Consider the following 25,949-nt stretch of genomic DNA (forward strand, 5'->3'; position numbering starts at 1 on the left):
TAGACTCCTGAGATGAAAACTTGGAAATCTAACAAACAAATCATCTGTCAGAAATTAAACAAATGCACTCCTGATTATCTCCCATGACACAATTTGCTTGTTGCTGCAGTGAAGTGTTTGGGGGAATTTCACTTATATACTCTTTTTAATATGCAAAAGTAAAATCATGATAATGAGTAAAATGTTTGATGTCAATTTCAACACACAAAAGAAACTCTGTGTACAACACTTTCCCAAATGTTTATTTTTTCCCTTAAAGAACGAGTCATTATTTGTTTATGTGCCACTCCTGGTACATCCACTAAGAGCCTGATTCATAAAGTTCATAAATGGAAGCGAAATCGATAGAGCAGAGACAGATCTACAGTGTTTGTTTCATTTTTCTAATTTCAAAACCAATGATTTTTCATTTATAGCAATATTTTATAGGATGATGCCCTTTATGGTTTGTCCCTTTTTAATTTTGCCCATTTTGTAAATAGTTCAATAATTTATTTATTATTAATATGACATGAAGAGAGTGTTTTTTTTTTAGGTGACTGGGAATGTTAAGTACTTTCTGTTCACAGTGAAATAGAGGCATATTATGGGATAGTATTATGTTGCATCTCATTCTAAAGCAGATTTAAGACAATAGGGTGGCAACAATAAAAAGTGAGTACATTTGCTGGCATGGTTTGGGTCTACATGTCCCTTAGAAGAAAAAAAAATCACTGCAAAAACTCTTCTGAGTGATGAACTTGATCCTATAATGAAACATTTCTACCCTAATGGGAGTGGTCTCTCCCAGGTTGACTCCACCCACATTCACGGAAAATGTAAATCATATGCTATAATCGTTTGCCTTATTATGTCCTTTAATACTTTAAGTGAATAAATGGTGCAGTACTAAAGTGTGATGGAATTTTATTTGAGAATAGGATCAAACCATTAAATTGATAAACAATATAATACATTTTTCTCATCAGGGTTTCTGTGCCAGGAGTGTGCTCAGTTTGATTTTCCCATCCATCGACGCTGTGAGGCAGGTTCCACAGTCCACAGCAGAACACCAGTCCACCGTTACCACCGGAGCTTTATGTCCTCCCAAAGACAACACGCTCTCCAGACCTGCGTCTCCCTTATTCAGCTTAAGACACAAACACACAGGATTATGTTCAAATATAACCCATACACACAATGCACAATATTTATTCTTTTTTAAATAACGTAATAAAATTAATTAAAGTAATATTCATTTTCAGGCAGAAATCTATAAAGACAAAAACACCAGTAAACATTATTGAATCTGTAGACTGGGTTACACTGATCTGTTACTGCACAATGTCTAAAGCTCTCTACAAATGTAAATTAGTACTAAATTTTTTTTTATGTGAGAGAATGCAGCTGAAATTAATCACATTAAAAATAAACTAAACCATATTATGTTTTAAAAAGGTATTTTTTACCAATGAATATAAAAATAATTAGAACAAATAATCAAATTGTAGTATTTGTATTAGTTATTATACTACAACTGGTTGTTTACTTACTTATTTCATTCATAAAATGAAAAAACATTTTTGCCACAAACTGCAAACTTAGACTTTGTGTTTCTTTTTTTCCATTCCAAAGTCCTCCTTCACATTATAAAAGTTGCTTCCATGGAGAAAGTAAGTAAATAATTAAGTAAGTAGGTAGGTAATTAAGTAGGTAATTATGTAAGTAATCAAGTAAGTAAGTATGTAAGCAATAAAGCAAGTAGGTAAGTAATTAAGCAGATAGAAGGGAAGCAGATAAGTAAATGAGTAGGCAGACAGACAGACAGACAGACACACACAGACAGACACAAAGATAGATAGTGTGTGTGTGTGTGTGTGTTCACCCGAAAGATGAGTCCTCCACTACTAGAGCAGGTGAGAACGTGCTGTCCCTCTGAATCAAAAGCGAAAAGTCGTCCACGAGCCACCTGGACCTGCTTATAGCCACTGTAGCCAGAGAGCACAAACGGTCCCACTGCATCCTGAGATAATAAGTACTCTGACTGTTTCACTCCAGAGCGATGGATGTTCCACTGGATGAACTAGAATTCACACAGACACATGCACAGATGTACTTTATTTACAACCCTGATTTCAAAAAAAGCTAAGATGCTATGTAAATGTAAACATATATTTTAAATAAAACCACATTTTATGCAAATGTCTACATTTTGTCTACAAAATGTATCATTTTCAGGAAGAAAAAAGGTCATTTTAAATTTAAGCACACGTCTCAGAATGTTGGAAAAGGGCTGGTTTTTAAACACTTTTTACTTTTCCAGCCTTTGTTGCCTTTGTTGCCAGTCTCAACTTTTAAAAAGTGTTGTTTTATATGTTCTAATTAAATAAAATATAGGTTCATGAGATTTGCAAATCATTGCATGTTTTCCAACACATTGGGGTTGTAGATACTGTACTTTAAGAGAGAGGGGAATTATTCTTAAAAAAAAAAAAAAAGAACAAAAGATAATAAAAAGATAAAAATAATCTATGTTTAAGCTGATAAAATCCTCGACAATAAATGTAACACAAACACAAACACTTACCTTGCCGTCCTCTCCGATGCTGAACACTGTATTTTCATCATAGCTGAATTCAACACTGTACACTTCACCATCATGAGCCTTCCAACTCATAACACTTTCATACCTCTGCATATCTGCAGAAGAACAGAGGAAATGTGTGAAACTTTCCATCAACATAAAATTAGAACCATTGCAATTGGGATTTTTTTTTTTAAATGGAGAAGGGAACAACAATTAGATGGTGTGATGTATCGCTGCAGCTATTGATTATTTTAGTAATCGAGGGTTGTGCTGATTAGTCCATCCATTAATCAAATAATCACATACAAATTATTTCTTCTATATACAAGAGAAAATAAGACAGGGCTCTTAAAATGAACAAGTCATTTGTTTCCTTTTTGAAAAAAATCTATATTTCTATTGCTGAATTTGCAATCTGTGAAAACTGAACCCATTTAGTGCTTTTAATGGCCATATTACATCAAAATGCAAATACAAATATATAAATATTAAAAAATCTAATAAAAATCTAAAAATCAATACCGAATGACAAAAGAAATTGCAGCATCTTCTATGTGGACGCACATGTCCAGCACTGTTTTGCGTGTACGCCATGTTTATAAATGAGACCCCAGCGGTCTAGAGATTAGCGGGTGGTGCAAAAGTGATAACGGTCCGTGAGGAAACAGTGCGCCGTGTGTAGATAACTCAAGAAATCGTTTCAGCCCTTATGTGCCGTTTAATAGCTGCATGTCCAAGTGGATTTATTTTCCAGGTAGGTACAATTTTAAACAGCCATCAAATAATAAATGATTATACCATGAACATACAATAATTGCACTTAGACTATAAATGAACCACCGTAAAGAATGAAAAAAAAATTCATATTACACAATAGATTTTACTTTAATTTTGACATTTTTCTAATTCTGTTATAATAATAACTGAGAAATAATCCTACCAAACAGGCGTATGATTCCATCAGCAGCTCCAGTTACCAAAGATTTCCATTGTGGTTGAATGCAATGCAGTTTACAGCCACAGGCCCAGGCTCCAGTGCGAACTGCAGCTACAAACACAGAAAAAAAAAAAAAAGGTAAAATCACACAATGTACAACAGACAAAATCTTATGCTCTATATAGCATAAAAAAAACGCTATAAGGTATTATATGCGACTAAGGGTTTTTAAGACAGACAACTGAACACTCAAACATTATTAAATACATCACAATAACATATTATAAGAATAAAGGATCATAACACAACTTCCCTGAAACTGCACTATAAAATACTTTAAATGAGTGTGCAAAAGTGTGAATATCCTGCACAACATTTTATAATACCATGTTTACAACATGACACCAGTACACGGTCTGTTGTAGGGCAACACGATGAAAGAATAACGGTAATAATCCGTGTTTACCTGTTGTTTGACAGTTTTAGTGTCCCAGAGCAGTAGTTGTCCAGAAATGGGCTGTCCCAGACGGGGCACTGTTTCTGACATGCTGCCTGAACGAGCTGCAGGAGCTGCTGCTGAACACACAAATGATGTTCCACTGGGACTGCAGGCCAGCGATAGTATCCTATAACACAAAGATGTACAACATGCATTCAATAGAAATTAATACCACAGCAATGAAAATAAGCATATACATATATTTGTAGAAAACTATTGGGACTCATGACTTTTCTAGCCATATGTGGTTCTTCCCCAAACTGTTACCACAAAATTGTAGACATTGTGTCTGAATGAGAATTTTAATTCTCTCTTTATTTAAAACTAAAGGATCCAAACCTGTTCCAACATAACAATGGCCGTGTAAGCAACGCTAGCTCCATGAAAAATTGCTTACATGGGTTGAAAAGTTTTTGAGTGGCAAGCTATAGAACTCTGACCTCAACCCTATTGAACACCTCGAGATGAATTTAAACACTGACTGCACCCCAGGCCTCCTCCTCTTCATCAGCACCTGACTTGACTAATGCCCACACACTAACATCTAGTAGAACATCTTTGCAGAAGAGAGGAAGTTATAATAGCCAATATAGACTATAGTGTTGATATGACGAATTTTTCTCTGATGAGATGATTATTTTGTTTTTTTTGTAAAGTAAACAGCTGCATGTTTTCTGCAATTAAACGAAAAGGAGATCAAAAAATGTTGTCTGTTTGATCTATGCCAAGTCTTACAGAAAAGTCGAATTACTTACCGTGGATGAGAGTCGTCCATTGACATCTCATAGAGATTTTTCTTAGCTTCTGTATCATACAGCCTGACTGTGCCAACCCCACTGCCCAACAACAGCTAGAGGGAAAACACAAATCGACTTTATTTATCACAACCAGACCTGACAAATAACTACCAAACTACAAAATGGTAAAAGCAGGGATACAAACTAAAAAATAATATTAAATGATCAAGTTATTAATGCGGCATAATAAATGGGCTCATCCCAGCTGCTCGTCCAACGTATTGTACATCGTACGCTGCTGCCTGTTGCACGGAATTTTTAATATGTGTAAACTTCCAGGAAAATTGTGTGTTGTTTTGCTAACCCTAACCTTACCAATCAATATGTCCATATTTACACTTTAAGATTATATGCATACTTTTCCATTTAGTCAGTTTTTAAATAATCTGGTTTTATGATCATTTATTAAAAGCCAGACATGTTAGTTCACTTATCACTCCAAAGGGAATAAATGAGTCAGAATACTTTGCTGAGTCAGCATTCAGACCACAATTTATCAGGGTGAAGCATTGACCTTTGGGATTTTGAAAGGCCCCACATAAATTGAATGCATTAGTGTTAGTGCTGGTGAAGGCAAAAGCTGCACAGCTTATGTCTGAGGAGGCCGCACTGCTTTCATTTATTATCCCTGCACTCTTCCACTTTGCAGGAGCTCAGAGTGAATGATAAGAAATTAAAACAATGCAGTAAATGCATGTTTTCTGCAGAAAAGAGCACAGTCTCTCTATTACTTACACTGCCTACTGGGTTATACAATCCTCAAGATGAATAATTATTAAAAGCAGGGTATTTAAGTATTTGAAGGATACATACAGAATGTAACAGGTTTATTAATACAGTAATCTCCCGTTTATCGAGGTGGTTATGGTCCAAAACCAGCTGCGATAAACGCAAAACCACGTTAAACGTACGCCACCCAAAAAATGCTTTTTTATAAATTGTTTAAGCCGTAAATGATCCTCCCACACACTTTAAACACACACAGAAAAATTGCAAGAATATAGCGAGATGAATTTGGTGTAAATTTGTAAAAATACAGTACACTGTATCACATTTATAGTGACTACATGTACTGTATAGTATTAACATTTTACTTCATTTCATAATTAATAATTATATTTTTATTAATAAATGTCATTATTTCAACATAAAACTCCATAAGAACAATTCCCCATAAGTGTTTTGGTCTATCGTGCTATAAACAAAAGAAGAATTAAGAAGATGCCCTTCTCCAGAGTGACATACACAAGTGCTTTGAGTCTCTATCGATGAAAAAAAATCAACACTGGTTTACTAGGCTGCAAACTTAGAATACCATTAGGTTAGAACTCTACTGAGAGGAATTGTAGCATAAAATGACATAAAACAGGGAAAAAATGTGCATTTAAACAATTTTTGTTTTATGCTGAATTGTAAAAAGAAGGAATGTGTATTTCTCACCAGTCTGTCTGGTTTTGTTGCCCATTCCAGTGAAAGAAGAGGAGATTTGGACATAATGGTGGCTTTGGTCTGCAAAATTGGGTTGAAGGACCAAACTTTTACAACGCCATCCACATCCAAACTTGCCACTTTTCTACCCGAACTATCCACCCTGGTCAAATAAATAATAAATAGTAATGGTTTTAGAGGCACTAACAATAGTGTTAGAAGCTACACTGAACAGACATAACATTATGACATAACATGGGTCCGCGACGGTACTGCTGGAGGTCCGCTAATTTATGCTGTATCACAAATAATGTGCGATATAAATAAACATGGGTAAAAACATCAAACATTAAATATCTCGTTTTAAAAAATCATATAATTATTACATTAAAGTTCTATTCAAATTACAGCTGAGGTTCTTGTAAATGTATAACATTTTATCTGAGAGTAAAAGGAAAATGTAAGAAACTGCAAATCTATAAAAAAAACCACAATATTGGTGAATAATTTAATAAATTGTGATTTTTACTGCAAAATATAATATGATGCATAAATCTTTTTAAATGATTTGAAAATTCATGAAAATATACAGACAATTAGGCATGTTCAACAGCAACATACTAGCACTTCAAAATATAATTTGGCACGTGTGGTCCGATCCAAGAGATGAGCTCCTGTAGCTAAAATTGCTTGTTAATGATGGACGGGTCAGAACCTTTTCGGCAGCAAAAAGGGGGACCAACACAATATTAGGCAGGTGGTCATAATGTTATGCCTGATTGGTGTATATAGTGCTAGTATGTTAACAAGGATATTACTTATTAGTCATAATCCTCTATATATAAGTTCAATCATAATCATGACATTAGTTGTTGTACCAAAGACTCCGTAATGGTTAGGAATGAATGGAAGATTAATGAGAGATGTTGTGATTCAGAATGTACCCGAATAATAAACATTTAACTTGGGTATATCCTGTATTCAAATTTAAATTTGCAGCGAAGATTGTTGCTAAATACTGGTTGCATACCAAATCTGTGCATTTTAAGTCACAAGAAATGCTATTTGCCCCTATAATTGTTAGTCGTACTGTATAAGGTTGCATTTAGGTTCTGACACTACAAGATGCGGAAAAGTTTAAGGTGGTTTTTGTGTATTTATAGGACACCCATGCAAGGTACGGGGTGTGAATATCTCAATTATTAATCAGCCTAATGTTCTACCACTATAATATGTGAAACAGACATTCGCAAATGTTTTGATCTCCACCTACTTGCAATGCATGATGGACGAATGATGCTCTCCATACTCCTCCTGACTAAGTTTGATGAATGGTTGTTCAGCCCCAGACCCGCCTCCTTCACTGCTAGCCTGAGCCTGATTGGTCGCCGAGTCAGTTGTGTCGCACTGGCCCTCGATTTGACCTTCGCCCTCGGAAATCTCAATTTTCTTTTCAGAACTCTGTGAGAAAATAAGAAAATACACACAAGTTTAAATTGTTTTTGATTTGCAAACTAGTTTAAGCCGTACTATTTGTTCACATAGTTTACATTATCGTTCCTACCGCCTAATTTAGAGATGTATATACAGCAAGAGAATAATAATAAACCTGTGCTACTTGTTTGGAGAAAAGCTCTTTTCTCTCTTTCTCATGATACATCTGCCGCTTTTGCCTTCCACCTGTATCTGCCGATGTAGCAGCACCAGAGGGCATCTTGAACTCTTTCGAGATTGTAGGGTCCTTTATCTTCTACAAAAAAGACAGAATTTAAGCATTTCTCAGAACCCATAATATAGCTCAAATAAATTAAAGAAATCCAAAAACAAAATAAGTAATAAGGTACAATAATATTAATAATAACCTAAAATTTACAACCATTTAAAGACCTTCAGTGCAAAAGTGTTGAAGAAAACAACCAGAGGACCAATCAGGAGTTTTTGCATCTCCTCAAAAATTAAACCTGACTGGCTGAAGTTTCCTTCCTCCCGAGCGCGGCCTGTGTGGGGGAGGAACTTGCTGCCCCCTGAGATGATCGCACTGGGGCTCTTCTGCCCTGAGGCAAAAAGGAGAAGAAATTCCTTGATGGAGTGGTAGGGTTTGCGACACGCTGGCTCGACACCAAATCCCTGCGACAAAACACACATGCACGCCTCATTCTCCTCCTCCGTCCTTAAAGTCTATAAGTAAATCACTTTTGGAGGAATCTGAATAAAAACATCACACACAAAACCGCAAAAAAAAAAACCTCATGGGGAAAAAATAAGGCCTATGCAGTATTAATGCTGTTTGGTTGGGCTTATGACCTAAATACAAACGGCTTAGCTTTATAATAAAGAAGAAATAAGACTATTGTAATTGAATGTATTACATTTACCATAATTGTGGGCTTTTTCCTATTTGTGAGTGCTTAGTAGTGAAATTAAAAAACCGTATGCCTCCTAAGTTACCAACTATGAATGGTCTCTATTGTTTCTATATACAAACAAGCACATGGATATAATATAATAACACAGAAAATTAATCTTGGAACGTCTAAGATTATGGACTTACAGGAGCTTTTGCTTGTTACTTAGAATGTAATCCAAAAAACTCCAAAACAGCACAAGAAAAAAAATTATCAGGAATTTTTATTCCTTGTTAAAATTCTGTTTGCACTACAGCAGGCTCTAAAACACTGAGTCCACTAGCAAAGTCTGCTGATTTGAATCAGTTATCCAAAAACGAACACACATCTATACAAGCAATATAATGCATTTAAACTGACTATAATCCTTCTGTGGTTTTATTAACAGTTTTAACAATCAATCTTTAATATATCCTATAATTACTGGTTCTTACCAGGCTATACATCATACTTAGAATAATACATTTAGGTTTTATTAAATGGAGTCTAAATTGATTGAAATATTGATTTGAAAAACATTTGGTTTTGTAGCTCTCATTTATATTGACATATTGCCTATTTTGACAAGCTACATTCATTAAATAATCAATACTGTAGACACTCCACAAAAAAACAGAATTTTTTTATAGATAACAGAAATTTGATGAAGTGAAGATTTCTGTTAAAAAAAAGTTGAAAGGAGTATTTAGTGTCAGCACTTTTCTAAAAAATAAAAAATAAAATTTTCAGACACTTCAGTAACATGGCAAACTAATTTTTTTTAAGCCTTATTAAGCATAATATTTCACAGAAATAATCTACATGCGTCTCGACTTGGTGGAGTGTCTCGGTTTCTAGTGGAGTAAAAATAGCTTGTGCTTTATCATCTAAAACTCGACCATGCTGTCAGAGTTAAAGGTTTTATTTTAAAATAGTGTTAGCTTTCTATTTACATTTGAAATAAAGAGACAACATTTTTGGGATTTAAATCAATGAACCATGATGTAACCATGTTCAAATGGTAACTGATTCAATCACGACGCTTCTTGTTAGCAGACTCAAAACAGTATCCTTCAGTTAAAAACACTGTTGCAATGCAACTGTAGATTCGGTTCCAAAAGTCGGCCCTCACAGCTCTGTGTCTCCGAGTCGGTCCATGTGCTGGACGTAAGCAGGGAGTTTGTGATGCAACATTTCCTCTTCTTTCCTGGGCTTTGATTCTCCTTGAAGTGCAAATAACTGGGGAAAATAAAATAGCAGCATCAGCATAAATGTCAATCTTTCAATTTACCACAGGTCAATGAAAGAAACATCAGTCATTGAAAAAACAGGTGGGCTCAAACATATGCTGTTAAATGTTTGTTCTAAAACACAAATATCATGACTAATGCAAAAAATATTAATAAAGGGCTTTGGTGTTCCAATACTTTTGTGCATTTACTTTAAAAACTGAGGGAAATAAATTAATAAAAAGCTTTACCACTTGGCGCAGTTGTTCATTCTCCTCCTGGATGTTGGTGGTTCTCTGAACTTCAGTATCAAAACTCAAAAGCACAGGCAGAGGTGATCTTATTAAGGAAAGTCACGTCACATCATCGCACTGCTAAGTAGAAGGTTTGCCGATTGTTTATGAAGCGTTTCGTTTTTTTACTTAGAAATGTATTAATTGATACTTCAGAATAAAGTTGATTGTTCAACTGCAACCAAGTGTCCCTACATTTTTCATTTTCTTGAATGATTAATAAACTGCTTCAATATTGCAAAGCTTATTTTAAATCAGAAGATTTACTGTATATTTTCTATATATTCATTTGATTTCTTACGTTCGCTTCTCATTTGAATTTTATTTTAAAAACACAGGATTTTATATGAACGCTATGGAAGATTGCTTTATAACTGAGAATTATTTTGCACAATTTTCAATCATTTGGAGAAAAAAAAAAAAACGTTTTCAGGTACAATGTATAACAAACGTATAACGAACGTATAAGAGGCAAATGGATTTCAAGGGAATGGTCTCAAAAAAAAAAAGATTATACCCTTAGAATTCCACAGACCCAAGCTACATTTTTATTATTAAAAGCATCACTAGGACCAACCTGCTCTCCCTCCAGGATCTGTAACCATTACATGACAGGAAACAGACGAAAATAATCATAAGGGACTCTCACACAAAATAAGGAGTGCCACACTTCAAAATAGCATTTTCCCAGCAGACAGAAAGATTGGAAACGGGTTCCCATAACTCAAATCTACACGGGATTTTTTTTACCACTACACAACCTTTATTACTTCTACTTTGTGCAATATCATACCCCTGTGCAATATTTTACTATACTTTCTTCACTTTAATGTCACTTTCTCATGGGCCATAGTGTACTGTTTTCTAAGCTTGGTCATCTAGTTATGTTTAATCCAGTATCTTATTAGTCCAGCACTGCTGTGCCATGCCTGTATGATAAATGTGCACTGTTGGTTTGATTTTAACCATAACCCTGCCATACTTGGCCAATAAAGCTGATTCTGATAATACGATTCTGATCTTAATCTTAGTTACTAAAGATCACGTAGAAGATCCATCCTTGAAATGTGCTTGAGCAAAGTACAGAAAGGATATGCATACACCGGAATAGAACACTGAGAAAATTATGGAGGGAAACGAGAAATGTGTCGGCCCACTGGCGGGAAAAATATGGAGAGAAGCTCGGATTTTGCTCCGGTGCTGAGATGAATGGGAGGATAAACCAATCACGCCATTCTGCTTGGCCCTGTAGATCGAGAGCCTGCTTCTGGAAAAACTCATGAGTCTTCTCCAGGTTCTTTGTCTGAGTAAAAGGAAAGGAAATTGTGAAAATAAAAAGAAACCACAGAATACTGCTACTACTAATAATAATAGTTAAAATAATAAAATGTATTATTGTTTTAATTATTATGCACCAATCAGACGTAACATTATGACCTCCTGAATAATATTGTGTTGGTCCCCCTTTTGCTGTTAAAACAGTCCTGACCTGTTGAGCATCAACAGCATTAACTTCTTCAGCAATTTGAGCTACAGGAGCTCGCCTGTTGAATCGTACCACACGCCTTCACTCCCCACATGCATCAATGAGCCTCGGCCGCTCATGACCCTGTCGCTGGTTCATCACTGTTCCTTCCTTGAATCATTTTTGAAAGATACTGAATACTGCAGACCAGGAACATTCCACAAGAGCTGCAGTTTTGGAGATGCTCAGACCCAATCGTCTAGACATCACAATTTGATCCTTGTAAACTCGCTCAAGTCCTTACGCTTGCCCATTTTTCCTGGTTCTAACACATCAAATTTGAGGACAAAATGTTCACTTGCTGCCTAAATATATTCACACACTAACAGGTACCATGATGAGATAATCAATGCTATTCACTATACACCAGGTCAAATATTACTCCAGTAAAAGTGTCCCTTTAAACTTGAGTAATGTACTTAAGTGTCCAAAGTACTATGATTTATTATGGCTATAATGATCCTCTTATTATTTTTGTCACAAGACTCTTTGGTTATTCAACTCAGTTTATGTGGAAAGACTCTAATGTTACTCTTAGCAACACCAATCTATTAATAGAGTAATCAAATAAGGCCACGGGTGCTGTGGCAAGTCAGAGTCAGGATTTTCTTTTATCATCTATTCCTCTCAAAATGTTCTGCTTGCTGTTGAAGTGATGCTGAACTGTATGTTGGTGATCAATAGATACCACCAAGCGTCAATCAAAACAAGTTTAAAACAGAGCGTGTCGTGCTGTGTGTTTGACCAGTTTAGATTTTATCCGCTCGTAAATAAAAAGGAACGACTGATTTCATTAAATGTAGTTTAATAAGATATTTGACTTCAAAATGGAGTGAAGTTAAAGTAAAAGTCTCCCCAAATGGAAATACTACAGTAAAGTACAAATATGCTACATAAGTACAGTAACGAATTACATACTATCCACCACTGCTTCTTACATATTGTATGTCTAATAGTTTCCACTGACATTTGCTCAAATGGACACTTTGTGTATGTTTATGTTAAGTAGCAGTCAAGAGCTAGTGAGTTAATAAAGCTTCAGCTTGTGTCAGTCAGTTAATACTCATCATAGAACGTAATATGAAAATAGTCTGAAACTCTTGAAAAAAAAAATAGTCGCCCACCTGAACAGTGTGCACGAGGTAGTAGCGGAACAGGCTTGTCCTCAGTTTATTAACAGTGGGTCTGTAAACATCCTCCAAACGACTGAAGAGTCTGTGATCCAGGTAGCCCCAATATTCCTTCAGTCCAGCCAGGTCATAGTTCTGAATGAACTGCAGAAGCTGCTCGATTATTTTATCCACCTGGGTTGTAAAGCATGTGAAAGTATACACGTGACTTTTCACTTCTGCACTGCACCACACATGGAGAAATGTATGAGAAACGCCCACCTGTGGCATCAGCGTAGTGCATTCATGTATAGATCAATATATTACCACCAGAATCATTAAGAACGAACATTTTATTCTCAGCTGCTTTGTGTTACTTACTCGAAAGCCTTTCTCTTTATCCGCTTTGATGTCAGTGTCCAGATGCTTGAGAGTGCTTGTAAATCCACGGTATATTAAATATTCACGCACCAGATCGTCTGTCCTCTCCACAGCTGATGCCATCCTTACATCTGCAGCAAATAAGAAATATATTAGTTGTTTGTGGAATGATTTTGTTGATTTAGACACTGGTTGTTCCACATCTGGCTTTTTAACAAGCACAACACCACACAATATTTTCTGCTCTTTTAATACCACAGCTTTGTTCTCAAGTCTGATTAGTCAGAACGTGTTTTCTTTTCTGTAACAGCAGCCCTGGCTTTAGTTTAATCTGCGATGTGTATATTAATGCTCTCGTTCTAACATGTTTCTATAGTAACAACTCATAAAAAGGGATAGTATTGTGGACAATCATAATCCAAGACATAGTAAACAGATTTTGTGTATGTTGATATGATAGAGCTTTCTATAATGATATCATAGGTTCTTTATTATTTAGAGAAGAAGTCTCCAATGTCACTTTTTATACTCTTATACCATTGTCTTGAAAACATGATAATATGCACTTTTGTTTTTGTGTAAAAAATATATAAAGGCTGGTGAAGGAATGGCATTATAGGAATTTGTCTTGTGAACGATTCACATCATTAAATGCAATCAAAGTAATAATTGATGTCATTTGTTAATAAATCAACAGGAAAAATTGTTTTGAGGTAAGAAGGATACAACACTTTGGGTGTGCTTTTATAGAAAAATAATAAAAATAATCAACATTTTGTTGGTTGCAGTAACTCATGTCAAACATCACACCACCCCGTTGTGGCTTATTTTCCCATAACAGAGCATCCCATGTTGTTTTATAACTAGCACAACATACGTTTAATACTTCCAAACACATACGTCTAACTAAAATTTGTCAAAAACACAAACACCTGTTGTTATACACCCTTTATTATAACTATACACTGTGGGGTTCCCTGGTGGTCTAGTGGTTAGGATGCGGCACTCTCACCACTGCGGCCCGGGTTCGATCCCCGGTCAGGGAACCATCCCCAGCCACTTTCAGTGCCGGTCCCAAGCCCGGATAAATTGGGGAGGGTTGCGTTAGGAAGGGCAGCCAGCGTAAAAACATGTACCAAATCAAACATGCGGAGGATCCGCTGTGGCGACCCCTAACGGGAGAAGCCGAAAGAAAGTTATTATAACTATACACTGTAAAACAGGTGTCCCCAACATCTGGACTATGGAGCGGTACTGGGCAGTGGATAATTTGGTGTGGGGCAGAAACAACAATAATAAAAACTTTGTCATTTTTATTTTATTGACTGTCTGTGTGGATGTTCTATATTGATAAACAATTATGCCTTGACTAATTTCCTGCATCTGTTTCAGCCAAAGTTTTATTCTCTGCTTCAATAAATTACGACCACAAGACAACAACAAAACAAACACTGCACAGGACGAAGGACCAAATGACAAGATTGTCAACAAAAAAGAAATCCCAAATGTTCTAGTGAAGGTTGGATCATGACTCTCATGATCCAAGTCTGTTTTTGTGTAATGGGGATCAGGGATCCCAGTGATGATGCTTTATGAAGAGTTGAGTTACATTTTCATTTTTTATGTAATAATGAGTAATGAGGTTTCTCCAGGTTATTTGCTTCAGTGAGGATAAAAAGAAAGCACAAAAAAGCCTTAATAATATTCCAAATATAATTTTATAAAAAATAATTTATTGAAAATCAAATAATTAATAGTAATAGAATATTGAGTAATGCAATTAAAAGGTTGGGGAACGCTGTAACAACTGAAAGTATAACGGGAACAGGTTAGCAAACCAGCTAAGCTCTTTACATCGTCATTCAAGCTGCACCATCGTACACATTATCCTTATATAAGCATTTTTATCCTTTATTACACATAATAAATCATATGGCGAGGCATTTTTTTAAATGAAATATCCTGGTTAATTGTCATAAACGAGCCTCTTACCGATACACAGCCAAGGAATGAAAAATCTCTTCCGGTTTCCTGTTTTCGTGTCTCGTGCTGGTCATGTGACTCCGATTGAGGTCAGCAGACCAGCGCGTGCATTTAAATTCCCGGATGAGGGGGGACGATTGCTGTATCTGTAGTAGAAAGGATGCTTCTGGAAAGCTTTATGTGGAAACTGTTACACAAACAGTGGCACGATTTTAACAAATGTTTAATACAAAAAAAGCAGACATCTTGTATAACTGCTTCCCATTTCTCCATGTTGTTATATAATATCACTAAAAAGCAGTGGTGGACAGTAACATAGTTCATGTAATTCATTACTGTATTTAAGTAGTTTTTTCACGTAGTTGGACTTTACTCAAGTTAACTTTAACTTCACTACATTTCAAAGTGAAATATTGTACTTTTTACTCGACTACATTTCGCAAAATCCATCGTTCCTTTTTATTTATGAGGGGATAAAAACTAAACTGGTCAATCACGCAGCAAGCTACCAATCAGGGTAGTTGTTTTGATTCGCTTGGCAGTGGCGGATTTAGGCATTGGCGATATGGGCACCCGCCCAGTGCAGGATCCTTCTATGTAAAAAAATAAATACAATTATATTATTATTATGTTTTGGGGGGTTTACCACTTCTCATATAGATGAGGATATAGATGGTGTATGTACGTATCTTATGGCTACAATTAGCCAAGGAGTTGTTTAGTTCTTGTTTCTGAGAGTTTGATAAATTGTGCACAATGACATGTAAATTTAATTGTGCAATAACTGTATTTAGGGTGATATTTATACATGAGATAGAGCTCACAGAAATGTATTCACATTTGTGGACTGCTCTGAGAATATGTCTTACTCATCCAGTGACGGTAGTTGAAACAGAGATGAGCTTTTCAAAGCTTAAATGAATCAATGTGGGCGACATGGGTTCATGGTGTGGATCACCCAGGTCGTCTTGCAAGCTAGAACCACCACTGGCACTTGGTGGTATCTACTTAGCATGAACATACAGTTCAGTGTCAGTTCAACATCAAGCAGAACATTTTGAGAGGAATAAATGTTGGAAGAAACTCCTGACTACAGCACCCGTGGCCTTACTTTGCAAGATTTCTTTTAAGTCGTTGAATAGGAGGTTTTGTGCTCATGACAATTTATTAAATAGCAATCAGTGTTGACCTCATAATTATCATTATATTAATAGATTAGTGTGCTAAGAGTAACATTTGAGTATTTTCACATAAACTGAGTTGATTAAGGAAAGAGTATTGTGATAAAAATGATAAGACATTATAGCCATAATAAATTATAGTACTAGGATACCTAAGTACATTTGAAAACAAATACTTTTGTACTTTTTCCCAAGTGATAATTCTAAGGGAGCACTTTTACTTTTTCTGGAGTCATATGTTACATCCTGTATCTCTACTCTACACCTGGGCATTCAATGAGGTCCTGCCTGAATCAATATACCTCTAAATATTGTCATTATGATGCCACGGCTTTAGAAACCATCAATATTAAAAAAAAATGCAGTATAACAGAGTGCATCACAGTCATACAGTCTCATACAGCGAGAAAGAATGCCATTACTAAAGCAAGAAACCCAATGAACACAACTCAAAAAGTTGCCTGCATACATCATCTATAAGAGAAGCATCAATATTAACCTCAATAAAATTACTCCAGGTTTTTGCCTGCATTTTATTCCATGCATTATGGTTTTCCTGGGGATTATAAATTCAAGTAAACTGTGAGTTTTTGTGCAAATTCTACAGGAAAGAAATCACAAAAGTATAAATGGTTCATGAAAAAGCTTTACAGCTGTTTTGAACTATTTTGGCCGACTTTTCCTTGCAATGTCCAGCTGTTCTTGATAAGTCCATCTTGTAAATGTACTTGTAAATATATCTGCGACCAAATCTGTTTCTTCTTCTCTTCTAGCCATTGTGAAATCAAAAAAAGCTATTCAATCTACATGAATATATTGTACCTTGATGCGCTCTCTGACCATCCAATCAAAGGACATGAAAATGGCAATGTTGTTGTATGCCTGCTAGATGGCCCCAGTGCCTTCAACTTTAAGCAGCGTGTATTCTAATCTGTAGTCACGTGCATTGTTCATTCTGAAGGCTTGAGGCAGATATCTTTGAACCCGGCATAGAGACTCAAATGTAAACAGACACTAGGGTTGGGCTGCTCCTAGAAACAGCCCACCTGAGAGAAATGTTATGAAATGATGAGAATGGACTATTTGGAATAATTTTAAATATATTATTTGACTAAAATTTATTAAAACTTAAGACAGTGAATCTGATAGAGTTTAGGCTGTCAGAGAAGGCCGTGTTGACATTGACGGCCCGCCACTGCTAATAAGACTTATTCTATTCAATATCTGAATTCTGTTCATCGGATTTACAGACCAATGTTGTGCAGCACATATAAAAAAATAAAAAGCACATTAAACTTGATTGTGTTACAGCACACTTTGCAAAGGTACAAAATAAACTTTATTACCCTTTTTTTCCCTCTGCCACTAATACCTTTTTTTCTATTTGCCCTCTGCGACAGCCACTTCCACCTTCTTCTCAGCCCTTTTTCTACACTATTCAACTTAGACATCACTCTGCCCTCTCACCTCCATGCAAGATTCAGAACAAAACACCTGCACACCATCTCAAATTTGCACTGTCAAGCCTCTGAGGTTTCTCTGAGGTCTACTCATGCAACATCTAACTTCTCAGTGCTAGATCAAGGTTCACACTTCACTTCAAGCAGAGGTCTCCTAATATCCTCAGTGATATTCAAAAATTGTCTGTTACAGTAGACTTGAAGCGGATCTTGGTTTTGAACTAATAAATATATTAAAATGAAGATTAATTTTTTCAAGTCGTAGTAAGAACAGTCGAGAATTGAATAAAGTATGCCAACTCAGGTAGACATAAATGCACTGAATGTGAAAAAATAAATAAAAAAGACCTAGATTAGTGAACACAATGCATTGAAGAAACCAAGGAGTAAAAAACACATGTATACAGAAAGCACAAAACCATAGACACATTTAAGAAGCTATACACATGAATAAGGCAAACCTTAAGCATGTTAACATGTAGCCTTTATCATGATTTCAACCATGAAATCATATGCACAGAGTCTCTGTATGCAGTCTTTCTTTTTCTGTTTTCAGTAGCCACTATGGTTGCTTAGCAATTTTCTTTTTCTTTTTGCTCTCAAACACGTTCTTGTGCCATGCTCCTACTTGACTTCTGCTTGTGTTGTGGGGGCTGTCCAGCATTCCACTGGCACTGCTGTCTGTAGTGTTGATCCAAAGTAGCTCAGGGGCAACAACAGTCTCCCATGACACCCAGCTTCATTGTTCTGTTCTCCTTAAGGTCCTTAGGGCAGAACATCTTTTGACCGGGCACATGACTCATTAAATAGGGTGATGAGATGTCATGTCTGCTATTGATGAAGCTAACCCACTGTGAACTTGATGGTCACTGCCTTCTATCTAGTGTTTGGTGTGTTTATTTGTAAGATTGATTGTTGCCTGAAGACAGAGATGACTAGTGTCAGATTTAGCATCAGAACATGAGGACTATTTTACCTCTTATAGCTGATCTTTCTTGGTCAGGTCCATAACTATAACAGCAATAGTTATATAATTGCATAATATCTATAATATTAATAATAATAGAAAATAAAACAAATTTGTTAGTCTTATATACACTTTATGGAAATTAGGGAATATGCATTTTCTGTGTACATATTTAGCTTGCATCAACAAAAACAGGGATCATACAACCTAAAATAGACAACATTTTGGGTTCACTTACAGCAGCTGGTTCGATTCATTGTACAATTATGTTCTTGATGCAATCAAATTTGATTAAAATATGTTGGGAGGAAGTATATTGGCAACCAAATAGTAAAGACCTATCCTAAAATCTGAATAAGTATATGTGTTTCATTTTAATACTAAGCAGTGGATACTTCACTGCTCTAAAATGAAAGATGAGAATAGAACATTTTGTTATTGGAATAGCTGATGGGATCATCAGGGCATGTATAAGCAACATAAGGAATGAGTTTATCTGTACCTTATGCATTTTCAATCAAAGTTCAGTGTTATTCAGTATTCAATAAAATAAACCCTTTGTATTTTGTATCTAATTCTTATATATTTCTTCAATTATCCGGAGTGCATTATAAGAATAAATAAGGATTTTATCAATAATGAATATTTATCAATAACATAAACAAAAGCTGTGAGTTTTGCTGCAATCATTAGTTTTTTTTATGTACGTTACTTGCAATAAAGAATTGTTTTTTAAGCACAATGTGCACCATGTAGCACAAGTATTGCATTTAATCTATACTTCTTCTTCTTCTTCTTTCGGCTGCTCCCATTAGGGGTCGCCACAGCGGATCATCCGTCTCCATACCACCCTGTCCTCTACATCTGCCTCTTTCACACCAACTACCTGCATGTCTTCCCTCACCACATCCATGAACCTCCTCCTTGGCCTTCCTCTTTTCCTCCTACCTGGTGGCTCCATCTTCAGCATTCTTCTACCAATATAATTCATGTCCCTTCTCTGCACATGTCCAAACCATCTCAATCTCGCCTCCTCACCTTGTCACCAAAACATCCTACATGCTGTCCCTCTAATAAACTCATTTCTAATCTTGTCCATCCTCGTCACTCCCAACGAAAACCTTAACATCTTCAGCTCTGCTACCTCCAGCTCTGCCTCCTGACTTTTACTCAATGCCACTGTCTCTAATCCATACAACATGAGTCTCACCACAGTCCTATAAACTTTCCCTTTCATTCTTGCAGATACCCTACTATCACAAATCACTCCTGTCACTCTTCTCCACCCACTCCACCCTGCCTGCACTCTTTTCTTTACTTCTCTAACACACTCTCCATTACTTTGCACTGTTGACCCCAGGTACCTGAACTCCTCCACCATCTTCACCTCTTTTCCTTGCAACTGCATCACTCCACTGCCCTCCCTCTCATTCACACACATGTACTCTGTCTTATTCCTACTGACTTTCATTCCCCTTCTCTCCAGCGCATATCTCCACCTCTCCAGGCTCTTCTCAACCTGCTCTCTACTCTCACCACAAATCACAATATCATCTGCAAACATCATAGTCCAGGAGACTCCTGTCTGACCTCGTCCGTCAACCTGTCCATCACCACTGCAAACAGGAAAGGGCTCAGGGCCGATCCTTGATGCAGTCCAACCTTCACCCTGAACCAGTCTGTCGTACCTACTGCACACTTCACTGCCGTCACACTGTCCTCATACATGTCCTTTACCACCCTCACATACTTCTCTGACACACCTGACTTCCTCATACAATACCACAACTCCTCTCTTGGCACTCTGTCGACGCTTTCTCTAAATCCACAAATACACAATGCAATTCCTTCTGTCCTTCTCTATACTTCTCCATCAACATCCTCAAAGCAAATAAGGCATCTGTGGTGCTCTTCCTCGGCATGAAACCATACTGTTGCTCACAGATGGTCACCTCTTCTCTCAGCCTGGCTTCCACTACTCTTTCCCATAACTTCATGGTGTGACTGATCAACTTAATTCCCCTGTAGTTACTGCAGGTCTGCACATCTCCTTATGCTTAAAGATCGGTACCAGCACACTCCTTCTCCATTCCTCAGGCATCCTCTCCCTTCCAGAATCCTGTTAAACAATCTGGTTAAAAACTCCACTGCCATCTCTCCTAAACATCTCACGCTTCTACCGGTATGTCATCTGGTCCAACCGACTTTCCATTCTTCATCCTCTTAATCGCTGCTCTCACTTCCTTCTTACTAATCCTATCTACATCCTGCTTCACCAACTCCACATCATCCAACCTTCTCTCTCTGTGATTTTCCTCATTCATCAGCTGCTCAAAATACTCCCTCCACCTTCTCAACACACTCTCCTCACTAGTCAACACATTTCCTCTCCATCCTTTATTGCTCTAACTTGCAGTACATCCTTCCCAGCTCGGTCCCTCTGCCTGGCCAATCGGTATAAATCCTTTTCTCCTTCCTTAGTGTCCAACCTCTTTCGCTTTCGCCACATCCCTTTTTACCTGCTGCCGCATCTCCTTGTACTCCTGCCTACTTTTCTCATCACTCTGTCGATCCCACTTCTGTTTTGCCAACCTCTTTCCCCTAATGCTCTCCTGCACTTCCTTATTCCACCACCACGTCTCCTTTTCTTGCTTTCTATTTCCAGATGTCACACCAAGTACTTTTCTAGCTGCCTCCCTCATCACTCCTGCAGTAGTTGCCCAATCATCCGGCACCTCTTCACCACCACCAAGCCCCTGTCTGACCTCTTCCTGAACCTCACACTACACTCTTCCTCCTTCAGTTTCCACCATCTTATTCTTCTTTCAATCCTTACTTTCCTCCTCTTCTTCTTCGCCTCCAAAACCATCCTACAGACCACCATCCGATGCTGTCTAGCTACACTGTCCCCGCCAACACCTTACAGTCTCAATCTCCTTCAGGTTGCATCTCCTGCATAGCACATAGTCCACCTGTGTGCACCTTCCTCCACTCTTATCGTCACCCTATGATCCTCCTTCTTCTTAAAATACGTGTTCACCACTGCCATTTCCATCCTTTTAGCAAAATCTACCACCATCTGCCCTTCCACATTCCTCTCCTTAAAACCATACCTACCCATCACCTCCTCATCACCTCTGTTCCTTCACCTACATGCCCATTAAAGTCTGCCCCAATCACCAATCGTTCTTTCCTAGGTACACCATCTACCACTTCATCTAATTCACTCCAGAATCTTTCCTTTTCCTCCATCTCACAGCCAACTTGTGGAGCATAGGCACTGATGACATTTATCATCATCCTTCAACTTCCACCTTCACGATCATCACCCTATCAGAAACTCTCTTCACCTCTACTACACTCTTACTGTACTCTTCCTTCAGAATCACCCCTACACCATTTCTCTTCCATCCACACCATGATAAAACAGTTTAAATCCACCTCCAATGTTCCTGGCCTTACTCCCTTTCCACTTGGTCTCCTGAACACACAGCATATCTACCTTTCTCCTCTCCATCATATCAGCTATCTCTCTCCCTTTACCTGTCATAGTACCAACATTTAAAGTACCAACCCGAACCTCTACTCTCCTACACTGCTCCTTTTCCTGCCGTCTCTGTAGACGTCTTCCTCCTCTCCTTCTCCTCCTTCGGCCAACAGTAGCCCAATTTCCACCGGTACCCTGTCGGCTAACGATACCTGTGGCGGTCGTTGTTAACCCGGGCCTCGACCGATCCGGTATGAAATTCTCCTTTGTGATCCGCATATTTGATTTGGCACATGTTTTACGCTGGATGCCCTTCCTAACGCAACCCTCTCCATTTACCCGGGCTTGGGACCGGCACTAAGAGTGCACTGGCTTGTGCCCCCCTAATGGCTGGGTTATTTAATCTATACTATATGGCTAAATGTTTTTACTATTAAACATACATAGTTCTTCCCTAATGTGGTGTTACAAATTTAGAGGCACACAGCTGTACAGGATGTCTTTGTATGCTGTTACATTACATTTCCTTTCACTGGAACTCAGAGGCCCAAACCTGTTTCAGTATGTTACACCCGGTACACAAACTCCACGAAGGCACGCACAAAGTCGGATTGGAGCTACTTAAGTGGTCTGCACTGAACCCTGATCTTAATCCAAATGAACACATTTGGATGAACTCTAGAACGCTGACTGAAGCCCAGATTTTATAAGATGACCGCACAAAGGCAAAATCTCCACATCCCAAATCTCACCTTTAGGATGAACTGAGACAACGACTGGACCACAGATTTTATCATCTTTTTTTAAGCAGATTTTAATACGAAGGAACTTGTGCACAAATCTCCACGACTGAAATCTCACCTTTGGGATGAATTGGAACACTGACTGCACTCCAGGCCTCCTCACTCTACACCAGTTCCTGACTTTACTAACACCCTTATGGCTAAATGAGCGCAAATCTCCACAAAATCAAACCGAAATCTAGTGAAACATTTCCTCGAGGAGTGAAGGCTGTTATAATGCAAATACACATCAGAAATCTCACCTTTGGCATGAACTGAAACGCAGACTGCACCCCAAACCGCCACACGCTACATCAGTACTAACATTACTTATTTACTTACTTTCAATTTATTCAATGAATTTGTGTATTTATTTTATTGTTGTTTTATTATTATTATTATTATTATTATTATTATTATTATTATTATTATTATTATTATTATTATTTGTCAGCTGTTTTTTTTTTTTAACTGGGCGGTTGTAGCTGAGTGGTTAAGGCATTGGACTTTGGATCCAAAGGTTGTGAGTTCATATCCCAGCCTCATATCCCTGGCTCTCAACCTCTGCTTATTTGTATGATCAAGATATCTGTAAGTCACCCTGGATGAGGGGGTCTACCAAATGATGTAAATATAAGACCCAAACCTGTTTAAGTATGACAATGCCCCTGTGCGTAAAGCAAGCTTCATGAAGAGGTTTACATGGTTTTTACGGTTTACATGGGATGGAGTGGAAGATCTTGAGTGGCCTGCTATAGAGCTCTGGACTATTGGATGAATTAGAAAGCTGACTGCACCCCCAATCTTCCACACCCCTCATTAGTACCTGATTTTACTAACACCCTTGTGCCTGAATGATCACAAATCTCCAGACATACAGTACACTCAAAAAATCTGGTTGAACACCTTTGAAGAAGAGTGGAGCTTATTACACTGTATGAGCAAGGGAATCTAAATGTGGAATGTGATGCTCAAAAGCTTAGGTGGCCACAAACTTTGGGCAGCTGTAGGACGTTTTGGAGACAAGGTGAGGGAGGGGAGATTGAGATGGTTTGGACATGTGCAGAGGAGGGACATGGGGTATATCGGTAGGAGGATGCTGAGGATGGAGCCACCAGGAAGGAGGAAAAGAGGAAGACCAAGGAGGAGGTTGACAGATTTGGTGAGGGAAGACATGCAGGTAGTTGGGTTGAAAGAGGCAGATGTAGAGGACAGGGGGGTATGGAGACGGATAATCCGCTGTGGCGACCCCTGATGGGAGAAGCCAGAAGAAGAAGAAGAAGAAAAGAAGAAGAAGAAGAAAGTGTTACACGTGAAATTCTCTGCAACCTGTTGATGCAGGGGTTGGAATTTCTACAAGTCGGCGCTAGGACCCAGTGTGCTGCGCGCGACAGAGAAAAAAACGAGCAAGTGTGCTCGCGCTCTAAAGCCGCCGCGAAGCGTCCATGCCAACAAGCGCTTCCAGGTTTCAAACGAGTGCCGACCACCACAAAGAGCGCAGGCGTCTGAATTTTATTTCTTTTTCCCAGAAGTGAAAAACCAACACTCGTTTTATTTCGGGTTGAAAAATGTATAATAAAAGGTCTCATCTCCAGGGCTATAGCGGCTAAAGGCACCTGCTCCTCAAGACTTCAGCCTTATTCTTAGTGATATGTAAGTAAAGGCACGACACCCACGAACGCGTGTGTATTTTACACACACATCCTATATTTCACAATATGATATATTTCATAATTATAATGTTTCATTCATAAGGTTTTATTTAAGTTCCGTTTGTAACGCTTCCATCACGCTCTGTGCTGGGTGAGTCATAGCACCGAATCGGTTCTTTTTTTTTTTTGCGTTTTTTTCCCAGACCGACTCTTTCGCGGTGAGTCGATTCGCACACAATCATGGATTGAAAGTTGATTTCTAAGCTGTCTCTTTTATTTATTTGTATTCAACTACTATTGCTTTCAGCATGCTTTAACAACACCAATATTATATTATTGCATATTATTTTGACATTGTGGTAACTCATAACTCATCAGAACGTTGATGGTTCAGCTCCCAGCACCATTAGGGGTATTAGTAGTGAAATGAATGGTAGTGGTGGGGAAGTGGGAGATCAGTGGTCCAGGCTCTGGGTTGCTGATCAGATGGTTGATGGTTCAAGTCCCAGCACTGCCACTGTTGGGCCCTTAAACAAGGCCCTTATAACCCTCTCTGCTCCAGGGGCGCTGTATTATGGCTGACCACATGTTCATGCAAAGAATTTCTGCTGGGAATTTCACTGTGCTGTAATGTACATGTGACAACATTCATTGGTCATTGATTCAGTTTAAAACAAATATGCCAATATGTCAAACTCAAGGCCGCTGGGCCACTGCCTGTGGATGAACATAAACACACACGGGACAATCGTCTCTAACTTCTGCTCATCTTTACTCCATTCTAAAAGTTGCAGCACAGAACCTGAAGCCCGAACCTTAATGAACTGACAGCCAAAAAAAAAAAGCCCTGCATCATGCTCAGCCAAAAGTTCATAAGAGCAGAATGTACTTTTACTTACTTATTTTTTACACTTCATTCTGTATCCTTTCTGTCTTGTTTGGCATTTTTTTTAGGCCTGGTATTTCATTTCTATGACGCAGTTTGACACACACACACACCCGTGGTTCATAGAGTTTCATGCACAAAAACGCAAATGATCGTCTTTAGTGTTTTGCATTTGTATCAAAATTCATTAATTTAAAATCTAAGGGCATAAATTATTGAAAAACAAAACTTTGGATACTTCGGTAACACTTTACTGTCTTATTATATTAATGGTATGTGCGGCTGTCAATCAAACAGGATTTTAAATGCAATATTAATATTAATGCATTTCATTACAATATACGTATCGCCATGCACACCTTTTTTCTCTTGGATGTTCTTCAATGTTGGATTAGTGGCTTTA

At 37.7% G+C, this 25,949-nt stretch overlaps 2 protein-coding genes across 2 annotated transcripts in view; one reads left to right on the forward strand and one right to left on the reverse strand.

Annotated features, from left to right (window-relative positions):
- Positions 1–889: 889 nt before the first annotated feature.
- Positions 890–15,249, reverse strand: wdr91 (WD repeat domain 91). The gene is given in 17 exon segments (XM_046868036.1): positions 890–1,129; positions 1,865–2,062; positions 2,567–2,679; positions 3,507–3,548; positions 3,551–3,614; positions 3,970–4,129; positions 4,758–4,852; positions 6,240–6,390; positions 7,501–7,688; positions 7,837–7,977; positions 8,189–8,354; positions 9,744–9,850; positions 10,092–10,174; positions 11,229–11,436; positions 12,783–12,962; positions 13,149–13,279; positions 15,141–15,249. Coding segments are annotated over 16 exon segments (2,184 nt in total). The 5' UTR covers positions 13,272–13,279; positions 15,141–15,249; the 3' UTR covers positions 890–964.
- A 9,126-nt stretch (positions 15,250–24,375) lies between these two features.
- rab27b (RAB27B, member RAS oncogene family) overlaps positions 24,376–25,949 on the forward strand; it is a 42,831-nt gene continuing 41,257 nt past the window's right edge. The window contains exon 1 of the mRNA XM_046867377.1: positions 24,376–24,661. Coding sequence (XP_046723333.1) covers positions 24,660–24,661 — 2 coding nt within the window. The 5' untranslated portion in view covers positions 24,376–24,659. The remainder of the gene's footprint in view (positions 24,662–25,949) is intronic.

This window comes from Silurus meridionalis, chromosome 15, assembly GCF_014805685.1.
Source record: "Silurus meridionalis isolate SWU-2019-XX chromosome 15, ASM1480568v1, whole genome shotgun sequence".
NCBI lineage: Eukaryota > Metazoa > Chordata > Actinopteri > Siluriformes > Siluridae > Silurus > Silurus meridionalis.